At 42.2% G+C, this 13,927-nt stretch overlaps 1 protein-coding gene across 6 annotated transcripts in view; it reads left to right on the top strand.

The window, feature by feature from the left end:
• LOC105484140 (calcium release activated channel regulator 2A) overlaps positions 1 to 13,927 on the top strand; it is a 209,418-nt gene that overhangs the window by 115,136 nt on the left and 80,355 nt on the right. For 5 of the 6 annotated variants that reach the window (XM_071072351.1, XM_011745470.3, XM_011745469.3 and 2 more), the window contains one exon: positions 11,808 to 12,071. In XM_071072351.1, coding sequence (XP_070928452.1) covers positions 11,844 to 12,071 — 228 coding nt within the window. In that variant the 5' untranslated portion in view covers positions 11,808 to 11,843. Of the gene's footprint in view, positions 1 to 1,986; positions 2,763 to 11,807; positions 12,072 to 13,927 lie in introns of all 6 variants that reach the window. The other variant, XM_071072352.1, reaches the window with a different exon arrangement.

Genomic DNA, 13,927 nt, shown 5'->3' on the forward strand with positions numbered 1-13,927 from the left:
CGCCTGTCAGTCTTTGGATAAGGGCTCTTTAGAGGGCTGGGGAAAATATCCAGGCACTTCTGGCTCTGTCCATGTGGACAAAGTGGGTCAATAGCTCAGGGGTCCACCTTCTAAGAGTTACAGGTTCAGAGAGTTAGAAGCAAAAGCACACAGATGCTGAGGGAGGGTCCACAAAAAGTATTCAAGGGTGTCTGAGTGGAGCATCGATAACACCACCTTGATAACAGATCTGCAGCCCTGACTTTGTCCAGGTACACCACACTGATCTGCTTCTAAAATTCATCGTCGTGTGCAGCGTCCTTATCTATAAAGTGGGGATAGTGTTACTTTACTTGCTTATATTACAGCATAATTGCAAAAACAAAACAAAAGGAGATCTGGTATACATAGAATTGTAGAGACGACGATAAGAAAGGATGTTATACCAAGCCAGGTGTTATTATTATATCTCTCTCTTTCTTCCAGGCGCAGGGGATACATGAGCAATTTGTCCTCTTCAGGCGCTTGTCTTGCAGGCATCAGCACTGACAGCCTTTAAAAAAAGCTTGTTCCTGGGAAGAAAGCAGACACTTTTTTAATGTTGATAAATTTTGCAGCAGTTTCTTTAATATATACCAGACGCCTTGAAATACATCTAATTAACCACCAGCTACCATGCTGTGGCTATGTTTAGCTTTGATGTTCTTACTGGCTTCAGCAAGGAAATATTGGAAAGCTAATCATAATAGGACTTAGTTCTTATAAAATGCTTTTTATCTTCAAAGTGGTTTACAACCACTAATTATTGAAGGAATTAGGGTGAACAGCAACCATCTCACAGAGACCTCAAATCATTATCAAGGCTTTTAATGTATCTTATAATAGAGCAAGAGAAGTGTGAAGGGGGCTGTTTAATAATAGTTGTCCAGACCTGGAAGAGTTATTTCACAGAGGTAGGAGACAGCTGTTCCCTGTCTCCCTTGAGGCTAGAACAAGAAAATTGGACCTAATCTGAGGAGCAGGGATGCTGGATGGAGCATGGCAGAAGCTACAGCAGGCTGCAGAACGGAAAGACGGCCTGTTTCAAAGGCAGTCCAATGCACCTCCATCCACCTGCCCCTTTATATGGTTGGTGGGGCATATCCACTGGCCTGGGGTAGGGAAGATCAGCCCAGGAGTCCTGTCCAGCTGGGGGAGTCAAGGGTAGATTTTGGGGCCTCGTGGTCATTTGTCTTCATGTAATTTTTTTTTGTTTTGTTTGTTTGTTTGCTTTTTTATTCGTTTGTTTTGTAGAATATAATCTGGGGTGGAGGAAGCCAATTTGATTCCAATAATAATAATAATAGCTGACAGGCTGGGTGCGGTGGCTCATGCCTGTAATACCAGCACTTTGGGAGGCTGAGGCAGGTGGACCACTTGAGGTCAGGGGTTCAAGACCAACCGGGCCAACATGATAAAACCCCATCTCTACTAAAAATAATAAAAAACATTAGCTGGGCTTGGTGGCACACACCTATAATCACAGCTACTTGGGGAACTGAGGCAGGAGAATTGCTTGCATCCAGGAGTCAGAAGTTGCTGTGAGCTGAGATCATGCCACTGCACTTCAGCCTGGACAACAGAGTGAGACTCCTTCTCTAAATAAATAAGGAATAGCTGACACACGTAAGTTGCTACCCTGGCCCTTCCTTTTACAGATGAGGAAAATGAAGTTCAGAGAGCTTAAGAAATTTGCCAGAGTCATACAGCTAACTCAGGCACTCTGGCCTTGGAATTTATGTTCTTATCCTCCAGAGCAAGAGGCCTATCAGAGAAGGGGTGGTATTTGTCCAAAGCCCCCTAACTTCACTATGTGTCAAAGAAATAAATAATACCCTCATATGGAACAGGGACAAGTCTCATTTCTGGCTGGGTTTGGCTCCTGTGCTAAGTGCTTCCTTCCTGAGCAGGGGGTGGTGAGAGGAGCCCGGTGAGACACAGCTCAGCATCTCTGTTCCTCACCATCAGGGTCCTTGTGTCTGCCTTGTCTCCTGCTCCCACTCGAGGGCCTGCCCTGGTCATGGGGTGTGTAGAAGAGGCACAGGCATGAAGAACTGGTGAGACCCCCCTGTGAAACCCCGCCTTTCCCCCCAAGCACTAAGTCATTTGATAACGGGTCCTGCTCTGTACGTTTAGGATTGAGGGGATACGTTCTAAAGTGGTATCAGCTACTAACACCTGTGCAAACAGTACTAGGGATGCAGATTCCCTTTCCCGGAAACATCAGCCACTCAATCTCTTTCTTGGTGAGAGCCAATAGATTGTTGGTAGGTGGGAATATTGACACCACAGAAATAGGCAGATGCTACAAATCAGGGCTGGCCCCTACACCAACCCGGAAAATTGGTTGTTAAATATCGCAGTGTCTTTTTTTCTGACACCGAATGTGTATCCTATAAGTCAATTCAATTCTGACATTATCCAGAGTTAGCGTGGACCCCACAGTTTAAGGGGTCTGTCCCACAAGACTGCACCCACATCAGACACTAATCCCCAGTCCTCCTGCATCTCTGCAGTTTGAAGAGACCCACCTATCTCTTTGCCTTTATCAGACATCACCAGCTCCGAGTTGATCACTGGGACTTGGGGGTACTGCTGCATATGGAGGATACCTCCCGCTGAAGCCTGGGTGAATAAAGAGATGTGAATGGGTCCTGGAGATGCTTTCTGGCCTTTCCGTTTCCTAACTCTGTGCTGCAGGAGAGATTCAACGGAAATCTGGATGACTTAGCGGCTGCTTTCAGGTTTGCCACTGGTGTGGTGTGGAAAGAGAGACCAGCTGTTCTCTGTCTCTCCTGAGCCCAGATTAAGGGGAAAATTAGCTTAGAACCCTTAGAAGGGATTTAAGTTTGATCTACAGACTTTCTGATTGTAGCAGTTACTAAGCTGCTAGAATTACCTTGGATATCCGGGAAATCTTCCTGGAAATATTTAAGGACTGGATAATTCCCATCTGTTTATAAAGGCTTTTATGGAACCATTCTGGAGGGAGGAGAGTGGCCTGGAAACTCTCACAGAGTCAGGCAGATAAGAAGTATTTTCTCTGTTCTCCTTGTGGTGGTCTTTTCCCTTTGCCTTTAGAATATACTCCACCATTTCCTCCTTTATGGATGTACTTACTGTCCGTTGGTCTAATGGAAAATCTTTGAGACAAAAAGCTATGTCTAGCCCTGAGATTAAGGCATCCTTGGGCTTCATCCAAATGGGAGACAGCCGAGCTCATGCAGGGCTTCCACTTTATTTGGAAATTCAAGTAGAAGCACTTCTGCTGTTTTGTTTTCCGCTGCTCTTGAGAAAGCCACAGATGCTCAGCAAAGACTGCAGGTCTAGCCAGGGGACAGAGGGTAAGAGAGAAGAGGCTGAAGCCATGTTAGATCAGTGGTCTTCACAAGGGGCTCTGCCTGCTTCTTTATCTGTAGAGTTTATTTAGCTCCCTCCACAAACAGACTGAAAGTTTTCACAGGGAAATTGCTTAATTTTCAGCCATTTCCTCCTTGCTGGAGTTGAATGTAAAAGGCAGAATAGACTCCTGGGATAAATACAATGGACTGGACTAGATTTTCAAGGCCTGGGAGACAGAAGAAGGTTCTGACCCTTTTTTTTCTTTTTCTTTTTCTTTTTTTGAGATGGAGTCTCGCTCTGTTGCCTCAGCTGGAGTGCAGTGGCGGGATCTCGGCTCACTGCAAGCTCCATCTCCTGGGTTCACACCATTCTCCTGCGTCAGCCTCCCAAGTAGCTAGGACTACAGGTGCCCGCCACCACGCCCAGCTAATTTATTGTTTTATTAGTAGAGACAGGGTTTCACCGTGTTAGCCAGGATGGTCTCGATCTCCTGACCTTGTGATCCACCTGCCTTGGGCTCCTAAAGTGCTGGGACCACAGGCGTGAGCCACCGTGCCCGGCCCTTTTTTTTTTAATAGATGTGTGGAGCTATTGACATATAATAAACTGCATTATATGTAAAGTGTACCATTTGATCAGCTTTAATATATATTTGTATATATGTATATATGCGTGTGTATGAATAAATAAATAAGTCCAGGAAACTATCATGGAATCATATATCATATTCATGAACTTAAGGTAGCAGACATATCCACACCCCCCAAAATTTCCTCTTGCCCCTTGGTAATCCCTCCTTCTCACTCCTCCCTACTCTCACTTCTTTTCTTCTAACAAATGTCATTTTTTAGAGTTTTATAGAAATGAAATCATATAGTATGTGCCTTTTTTGTCTGACTTCTGTCACTCACATGATTATTTTGAGATTCGTTCATTTTGTTGCTTAGGATCAACAGTTCATTCCCTTTAATTAAAACTGGCATTTCATAATTTGTTTATCCATTTACCTGTCAATGAACATTTGGGTCATTGTTTTTGTCTATTACAAATAAAAGTGCTATGAACAGTCATGTGCAAGTCTTTGTATGTACACATGCTTTTCTTCTCTTGAGTAAATAGGACTAGGATGGCTGGATCATATGGGAAACATTTGTTTGACTTTCTAAGAAACTGTCAAATGTTTTCCAAAGGCGTGGTACTGCTTTACATTTTTACTAGCACTATATGAGAGTTCCAGGTGCTCAACATTTTTGCCAAGAGTTGGTACAGTCAGTCTTTGTAATGTTAGCCATTCCAATAGGTGTGTAGTGGTATTTCATTGTGGTTTTCAGTTGCATGTCTCTTATAACTATTGAGGGTGAACATCTTTTTATGTAGTTGTTTGATATCCCTATATCTTGTTTGGTGAAGCACCTGTTCAAATGTTTTGCCCATTTTTTTAATTTTTATTTTTATTTTTATTTTTATTTTTGAGATGGAGTCTCCCTCTGTCGCCCAGACTGGAGTGCAGTGGCCTGATCTCTGCTCACTGCAAGCTCCGCCTCCCAGGTTCACGCCATTCTCCTGCCTCAGCCTCCTGAGTAGCTGGGACTACAGGTGCCCACCACCACGCCCAGCAAATTTTTTTGTATTTTTAGTATAGATGGGGTTTCACTGTGTTCGCCAGGATGGTCTAGATCTCATGACCTTGTGACCTGCCCGCCTCGGCCTCCCAAAGTGCCGGGATTACAGGCGTGAGCCACCGCGCCCCACCTTGCCCATTTTTAAAAGTGGGTTGTTTTCTTATGAATGAGTTTTGAAAGTTCTTTATACGTTCTAGATAAAAACCCTGTATTAGATATGTGTTTTGTAAATACTTTGTCTCAGTCTGTGGCTTGCTTTTCGTTCACTTAAATTATATCTTTCAAAGAACAGATGTTTCCAATTTTGATGAAGACCAATTTGTCATATTTTTTTCAAATGAGTTGCACTTTTGTTATTATACCCAAGAAACTTTTGCCTACGCTAAGGTCACAAAGATGTTTCCTTCTTGAAGTTTTATGTTTATAGGTTTTACATTTAGGTCTATGATACATTGTAAGTTATTTTTTGTATATGGTACAAGGTGTGAATTAAAATTCTCTTTGCGGCCAGGCACGGTGACTCATGCCTGTAATCCCAGCACTTTGGGAGGCCAAAGCGGGCGGATCATGAAGTCAGGACATCAAGACCATCCTGGCTACGGTGAAACCCCATCTCTACTAAAAATATAAAAAATTAGCTGGGCCTGGTGGCAGGCACCAGTAGTCCCAGGTACTCGGGAGGCTGAGGCAGGAGAATGACGTAACCTGGGAAGTGGAGCTTGCAGTAAGCCAGAGATCACACCAATGCACTCCAGCCCGAGCAAGACTCCGTCTCAAAACAAAAAACAAACAAAAAAAACTCTTTTTGCAAATGGATATTCAATTGTTTCAGTATCATTTGTTGGAAAAAACTGTGCTTTATCCTCTGAATTGCCTTGCATCTTTGCCAAAAATCATTTATATCCATGGGTCTATTTTTGGCTTCTCTGATCTATATTCTGTTCCATTTATCTGTTTGGATGTCTTTATGCCAGTATTGCTGTCTTGACTACTATAGCTTTATAAGAAGTCTTGAAATCAGGTAGTGTTTGTCTTCCAATTTTGTTCTTCTTTTTCAAAGTTGTTTTGGCTATTGTAGGTTTTTCTCATTTTTGTGTGAATTTTAGATCAGGTTATCAATTTCTACGAATAAGCCTGGTGGGATTTTGACTGGAATTGAGATGAATCTATTGGACTTAGGAAGAAATGACATCTTAATAATATTGAGTCTCTCAATCCCATGAACATGGTGTGTCTCTCCATTTGTTTTAGGTCTTCTCTGTATTCTCATTGATATTTTATAGCTTTCAGTGTATAAGGATTACACATCCTTTGTCAGATATATTCATATCTCATATTTTTATACCCTTGCAAATGGTATTTTTATTTCAATTTTAATTTTTTATTGCTAGTATAGATAAATACAGTTGATTATCATATACTGAGTGTGTGTCCTGCAACCTTGTCTAATTCACTTATTAGTTATGGTAGCTTTTTGTGAATTTAGTCAGCTTTTTTATATAAGCACTCCTGCTGTCTGGGAATAAAGATAATTTAATGTCTTCCTTTCCAATCTGAATGTATTTTATTTCTTTTTCTTGCTCCATTGAACTAGCTAAAATCTCCAACACAATGTTGAATAGAAGTGGTAAGAACAGACATTCTTGTCTTTTTCTTGACCCCAGAGGCAAAATATTTGGTCTTTCACCCTTAAGTGTGATGTCAGCTGTTGTTGTTTCTATAGATGCTCGTTTTCATGTTGGGCCAGTTCCTTCCTGTTCCTAGTTCTCTTAGTTTTTCTCAGGAGTAGATGTTGTCAGATGCTGTTTCTGTATCTATTGAGATGATCAAAAGGTTTATCTTTTAAAATTTGTTAATATGGTGAATTATATTATTGATTTTTAAATGTTAAACCATTCTTGCCTTTCTCAGATAAACCCTGGTTGGTCAGGATTATCATCTTTTTATATGGCTTTGAACTCGATCTGTTACAATTCCCTAAAGAATGTTTACATCAGTGTTCATAAGGGATATTGGCCTATTTTTTTCTGTAATATCTTTGTTCAGTGTTGGTATCAGGGTAATGCTAGCCTCATATAATATGGTAGGAAGCATTTCCTACTCTTCAATTTTCTGCAAGAGTCTGTGTAGAATTGGTATTACTCATTCTTTAAATATTTGATAGAATTCATCAATTTAGCTCTGCGGACCTGAAGTTTTCTTGTGCGAAGATTTTTTGTTTAACTATCAGGTCAATTTCTTTAGCAGATATAGAATTATTCATGTAATCTGTCTCTCCTTGAGTGAGCTTTGGTATTTAGTGTTTTTCAGGAAATTGGTTCATCTAATCTAAATTGTCAAATTTGTTGGCATAAAGTTATTCATAATATTCTCTTATTAGCCTTTTAATATCTAGAGTATCTGTAATGATATCACCTCACATTGCTGATACTGTAATTTATATCTTCTCTCTTTATTGATCTTCTCAAGGAGCCAGTTGTTAGTTTTGTTGATTTTCTCCATTGCCTTTCTGTTTCCTATTTCATTTTTTCTTTTCCGATCCTTATTATTTTTTTCTCCCTACTTTGGGTTTAATTTGTATTTATTTTTCTTGTTTCTTAAGGTAAAATCTGAGGTCATTGATTTGAGCCCTTTCTTCTTTCCGAGTATATATGATTAGTGCTATCAATTTTTTCTTAGTACTGCTTTAGCAGTATCCCACAAAATTTGATATATTGTGATTTTTTTTCATTTAGTTCACTATACTTTTTCATTTCTCCTTTCCTTTTTTTTTTCTTTCGCCCATGGGTTGTTTAGAAGTGTTTAACTCTCTTTCCAAATACTTGGACATTTTCCAGAGGTCTCTCTGTTATTGGTTTCTAATGTAATTCCACTGTGGTCAGAGTACATACTTTGTACAAATTGAATCCTTTTAAATTCATTAAGACTGATTTTGTGCCCCAGAATATGGATTATCTTGGTTAGTATTCCACGTGTATTTGAAAAGTATATTTAGCTGTCGTTGGGTGGAATGTTCTATAAATGTCAATTAAGTCAAGATGGTTGATAGTGTTGTTCAAGTCATCTGTATCCTTATAGATTTCTGTCAACTTGTTTTATAAATTATTGAGAAAGAAAGTTATTGAAATCTTTGGATATCATTATGACTTTGCTGTTTTTCCTTGCAGTTCAATCAGTTTTTGCTTTGTGTATTTCAAAGCTCTGCTATTAGACACATAAATGTTTAGCATTATTATAGCATGTTGACCTTTTATCCATATGAAATGACTTTTTAATTCCCATTAATATTCTTCCTTCTGCAATCCGTTTTGCCTGATATTAATATGCAATATTCTCTTAACTAATGTTAATGTGTTATATCTTTTTCCAGCCTTTTACTTTTAACTGTTTGTGTCTTTATGTGTAAAACACATTTCTCGTAAGCAGGATATAGTTGAGTTTCCTCAACATAGGCAGTCTACCAAACTGTGCCTGTGTTTCCTAAAAACTCTTTAGACAATAAGACAGGGCAAACTTGGGGCTCATTTTGTTTCTTTCCTCTCTCTCAGGAGCAGAGCTTGAACTAGAGTAAGATGAGTGAAGCCCCTATGATAAAAAAAAATTAGGACAGAAATCACTGTCAGGTGCACAATTTTGCGAGCGAAAGCCTCCTTAGATTTTGTACCCTAAGCAGCTGACTCTTGGGCAGGTACTAATTCTCAGGGTTGTGTAGGCTCAGGGTTAGGTCCTGAGAGTAAATGTCTTTTAAAATCCTGTTCTGTAGGGGCTTCACTCAGCTCAGTATAGTCCTGCCCCTGCTTAAGGATTACCATCTTTCATTCCTGATGTCTCGTGTCTTGAAAACCATTTTTAAAGTTATATTCTCTCTGGATTTTTGGTTATTTCAATCGGAAGGGTAAATCCAGCCTCTGATCTACGTCTTTTCTGGAAACAGAAGTCTAGACTTACTCATTATAAGATAAAAATTCCACATATAGAGCTACCTGCCTGAAATAAAAATGCTTGCGGGCCGTCCTCTGAAGACTTCAGCAAAAGATTGGTCTTCCTTCACACAATGAGTACCTACTGTGTACCATATTCTAGGCTAGAAACTGGTGGTAAAATCAGATAAGACATGTGCCTGTCTGCTGGTTGTTCATAGCTGACTTCTCTAGAACTACTAGTTGACTCTTTCATGTCATGCATCACCTGTTAACAGGTGGGCAGAGGTCGAGGGAAAGTGGTCTAGGGAAGATAGAAAGCCAGCAAGCATCAGATCTGGAACTAAGAAATCCTCTCTACTATTTCTCAGGCCCAGAGTGACTTGAGGGCTCACTTAAGGTCACACAGCTATTTAATAGTAGTTGATTGCCACGGAGTTTATTTAGGACTCAATCTAAAACATTTTCCCCCACTGTCAGTCACCGTTATTGAGATCCCACCATTAGAGACTCTCAGAGACTCATTCATTAAGGGCAGGGACCGTGTCCTACTCACTATGTCACCTAACACTATTTCTCAGTGTTAGCTCAGAGCTTGCTGCATAGTAATCAGTAGATGGAAATAAATGAATGGATGAATGAATGAATGAATTAAAGACGTTCCCGTTAAAATGATGAATATGCCTCTGGGAGGTGATTTAGATCAGTTGGGGATGAGTACCCTGTTAAGAGCAAGCCCGCAACTGGTCTCAGGAAGGTGATGTGGTGTAGCAGAAGAGGTCTCTGATTGTGCTAGACTTTGATCCAAATTAACCTCTCTCCAAAGTTCAGCTTCCTCATCTGTATGATGGGAATCCTAATTATGCTTACCGTATGGGAGGATGTCAGGTTCAATAGGAGGAAGTATGGTAGGGGCCTGGCAAGAGAAAGCACTCAAGGAATGACAGATATTATTAATCTTGTCTCCTGGGAGCAGCAGGTGGGAGTAGGGTGGGGCCTACTGGGTGCAGAGACCTTGCAGATAGAGTCCCGGCAAGGTCCCAGGAAGACAACAGCCTGTTCTGCTCACGTGCTATATTTACAGAAGCTCACGTTACCACCATCGTTATCCAAAAGCCCTTGCAAAGCCAGCACTGCATGCGGGTGGGTTGAACAATGCACATAAAAGCCACGAAGACACAGCCCTGCCTCCTCAGGCTTACATCCAAGGCAGCTCCCTCTGGGGAAGACAGAATAGAAATGAGAAATCTGCTTAGGATTCGGTGATGGTCAGTACACACACACAGGGATGACAAGAAAGAACATTTCCCGAGGACAGGGCTGGTCAGATGGGTCAGAGTGGGAATTACATGTTCAGCCACGCGGAGCGAGAGGTGTAGTCTGCTCTGCCCTGTCAAGGTCCTGTTACATGAAGTTCATTCCTGATGCCAGGAGCTCTTCCAGCTCTGGCCCCCAGCTCTTGACAAATCTGGTAAAGGGAAGATGGTCACTGAAATCAACAGATTTTTAGATTGCTTTGGACATGGTATAGCTGAGCCAGAGGCCCAGGGCCTGGTAATCAGAGAAACCTGCCTGGTGATTCACTTATTTTCCTCCTTTCTTACTCACATGGACACAGGAAATATGATCCAGGGCATCACGTTCTCCAGCTTGCCACAAAATGCATGACAGTGCATATCTCTATTTTTAAATCCAAATGTGATCATGTATTTAAAATTTGGACCTATTCTGCTTCCAAAAAGTCTTCAGATGGAAAAAAACAATCCAAGGATGTTATTATTTCCTTTTATCCCATGAACTCAGTTTTTTATTAATAACATTTACAATTAATAGCATTTTATGATGTGGGGATTTCACAGACTTACAGATGATCAGAACTAGAAGGGACCTTAATGATAAACAGGTCCAGTCTCCTCATACGGGTAAGGATACTGAGGCCCAGTCAGGTACCGACTTGTTCAAGGTCATATAAGCAGCAGTGGAGTCCAGACTGGAAGCCAGGTTTCTGTATGCTGTCTTCCACATCACATTGCAAGATACCCTCTGAAAACACTCCTTCAGGGTCTTTAAGGTCTGATTGAGGTATATGATTTGTGATTCTTTTTGGGCTGAAAACAGCCTTGGGCATCACCAAACCAGGCCTGGCAAGTCCTGTGCAACATGAAGCTCCTTGAGAATGGGGCACATTTTCTCCTACTTAAACTGCAGAGCTCACAGCTGTGGCAGAGGTCTATGACATTGAGTAAGAGCTCACCAAGAACCGGTTGACTGTGAATGATGTAGGAGCAAGTGCATCTGCCTGAGGAGAGCTTTCCACCCTCGGCAATGCTGAGGAGTCACGACAGGGTGGGATTAAGATCATACAAGTTATACAAGCTTGGATTGCCATCTCAGCTTTTGTAGTAATTTGTTGTGTGATATTGGGCAAGTCACTCAACCTCTCTGAGCCTTAGTTTTCACATTGCTAAAATGAAGATGATAATGGCTATGTCAGAGAGATGTGAGAATTACATGGAAAAAATGTATATAGAGGCCATGGCATGGTGTCTAAGTGAACGCTCTATAAATGGCAGCTGGTCTCTCAGGATCTGTTTTGTTGTTGTTTGGTTGTTTAAATTGGGAGACATTATTTTTGGGCTTCCCCTATTCCATCTCCTTTCAATCTGGAGATGTCTGTCTTCTTTCTGCACTCTTCCCTTCTCCCATTGATGGACTTGCTGATCTATTAGTGATCATGGAATATTTTCCCCTTGTCCTGAGCTTTTGCTAATTAAGAGGTGGTTGCTAAGAGATGCCTGGACACACTGGTGGATGGCTCTGTGCTTCCTTCTCATCCCCTCTTGTTCTTTTTCAGCCTCACTCCAACCCACCACACCCACTTCTCTCTCCCATTTTCCATGTTCAGGTTCTGAAAAAGACTTCAAGAAACTGACTAATCTCAATGGCTGCCCCTGATGGGAGGGTAGTCTCCAGACCCCAAAGACTTGGTCAGGGGTCTGGCCGGGGGCCAAAGGGGCGTGGAGCCTGCCTGCATCCCCTGGACAGCCTGGAGCAGAAGGAGACTCAGGAGCAGACGCCGGGCCAGCTAGACATGCTGAGGAAGGCACAGGAATTCTTTCAGACCTGTGATGCTGAAGGCAAGGGCTTCATCGCCAGGAAGGATATGCAGGTAAGTGGGGTCCCCGGTAGGTCTGCCCACCGAGAATGCCAAATGTCTCCCTGTCTCGGGTTAGAGCTTGCCCCATGGGAGGTCACATCCTTAACAGAAAAGGTGCCATCAGTTCTGTCTTGGAAGGAAAGGTCTGACCAAACTCTACTAGGAACCGGACCTCCTGGGTTCATTCTATTTCTGGCCTTTACTTGCTGTCAGACTCCAGGGCTCTTTCCTCTCTGCCTCGGTAACTTTCCGGGATTGTGGGAAATGATAATAGTAACATAAGGGACTTAAGTAAGACACAGAGAAGAACCTTCTGAAACTGAAAGTAGAAAGGCACCAACTTGAGTTATAACAAAGTCATTCCTGCTGTCTGTGCCTTAGGAATAGGTACAGTGTCTCCCACAACCTGGGAGGAAGGCATTTCTGAGGTTGTCTTATCCGTCTCTCACCTTCAAACCCAAACACACTGCACTCTCCTGAAGAGATTCTCCAGAGAGATGGTGTGCAGAGCATCAGTGCACACCATTGCCTAGTGCAGTGCCCGGCAGCCTTTTTATAAAGGTCCAGAGAATAAGTATTTTCCGCTTTGTGGACCTTACAGTCTCTATCACAGCTACTCGTCTCTGCTTTTGCAGCACAAAAGCATCCATAGGCAATACGTGAACAAATGAGGGTGCCGTGTTCCAATAAAACTTTATGGACAAGGAAGTTTGAATTTTATATAATTTCCATGTGTCACCAAGTACAGTTATTCTTTTGATATTTCTTTTTGACCATTTAAAAATGTAAAAACCAGGCTTAGCTCACTAGCCACACCAAAATAGGGGATTGCTGGGTTAGCCCAGGGGCAGAGTTTGCCCACTCCTGGTCTGGTGCCTTTCTTTCTTTAGTTTCACAAACTTCTCAGTGTGTGACTGAAGTCTGTTATGCCGCAGTCAGGATTTCACTTGAACGTGGGTGAATAAAACACAGACTCTACTAGAGTACTTTCAAAGCAGCTCTTTTCCCCTCCGTCTTTGTGTCACTCACTCCATCAGAGTAGTTTTTGAAGGGACGCATCCCTGTGCTGTTGGAGGAAGCACAATGGCTAGGCTCTCTTTAAGTCTAGTTCTTCAGAATATACCAAAGTCGGGCAATGAAATGTAGAGACCGTCATTAGGCTCAGCCCCATCTCTGCTTGTGCATGTGAGCTCTGAGGTATGGAGGCTATGAAAGGAGCCTTGTGACCCTAGGTGAAGTGTGGCAGTTCTTCCTCTCCCTGGCCCCATGTGATGGTGTTCTTATGCTTCTCCTGGCGCTCTTCCACTGTCCACCTGGTGCACGAATTGAGGGAGAAGACCTGGGGAACAGCACCAGCTCAGCCCACAAATGAGCCCAGCCCACCCTTCTTTGCAGTGATGACTCCCCCAGTAAGTTTCTGTCCCCAAAACCCAGTCCCCAAAGCCTCACCACGTGGAAGGCCAGATTCAGTGTGTTTTGAGGAAACCTTTGACAAACCCCTGTCTGTGAACTTCGTAATTGGCATTCACAGGTCTGCGGTAGCGGTGGTTGGTGGTGGTGGTGGTTTCAAAATCAGGCTTAACTTTTGATTATTCCCTCTAGAAAGAAAGAAAAGGAAATTCACATTTATGGAGGGTCAACTCTGGGCCACATGTGCTGTGCCACTCAGCACTCTTGCTGTATATAACCGAACTCTCATTGAGCCCCACTCTTTAATGAAGGATGAGGAGTCATGGAGAATTGCAACTAGGTATAAATTTTTAAAGAAATCACTTGTATTTGACTTGAAATATAGTCAGAAACATTAAGTCCCAGAAATACTGACTCCGCCTTCCTCCCCAGTCCCCACTCCTGATCCAGGCAGGAGG

This window comes from Macaca nemestrina, chromosome 10 (assembly GCF_043159975.1).
Source record: "Macaca nemestrina isolate mMacNem1 chromosome 10, mMacNem.hap1, whole genome shotgun sequence".
Classification (NCBI taxonomy): domain Eukaryota; kingdom Metazoa; phylum Chordata; class Mammalia; order Primates; family Cercopithecidae; genus Macaca; species Macaca nemestrina.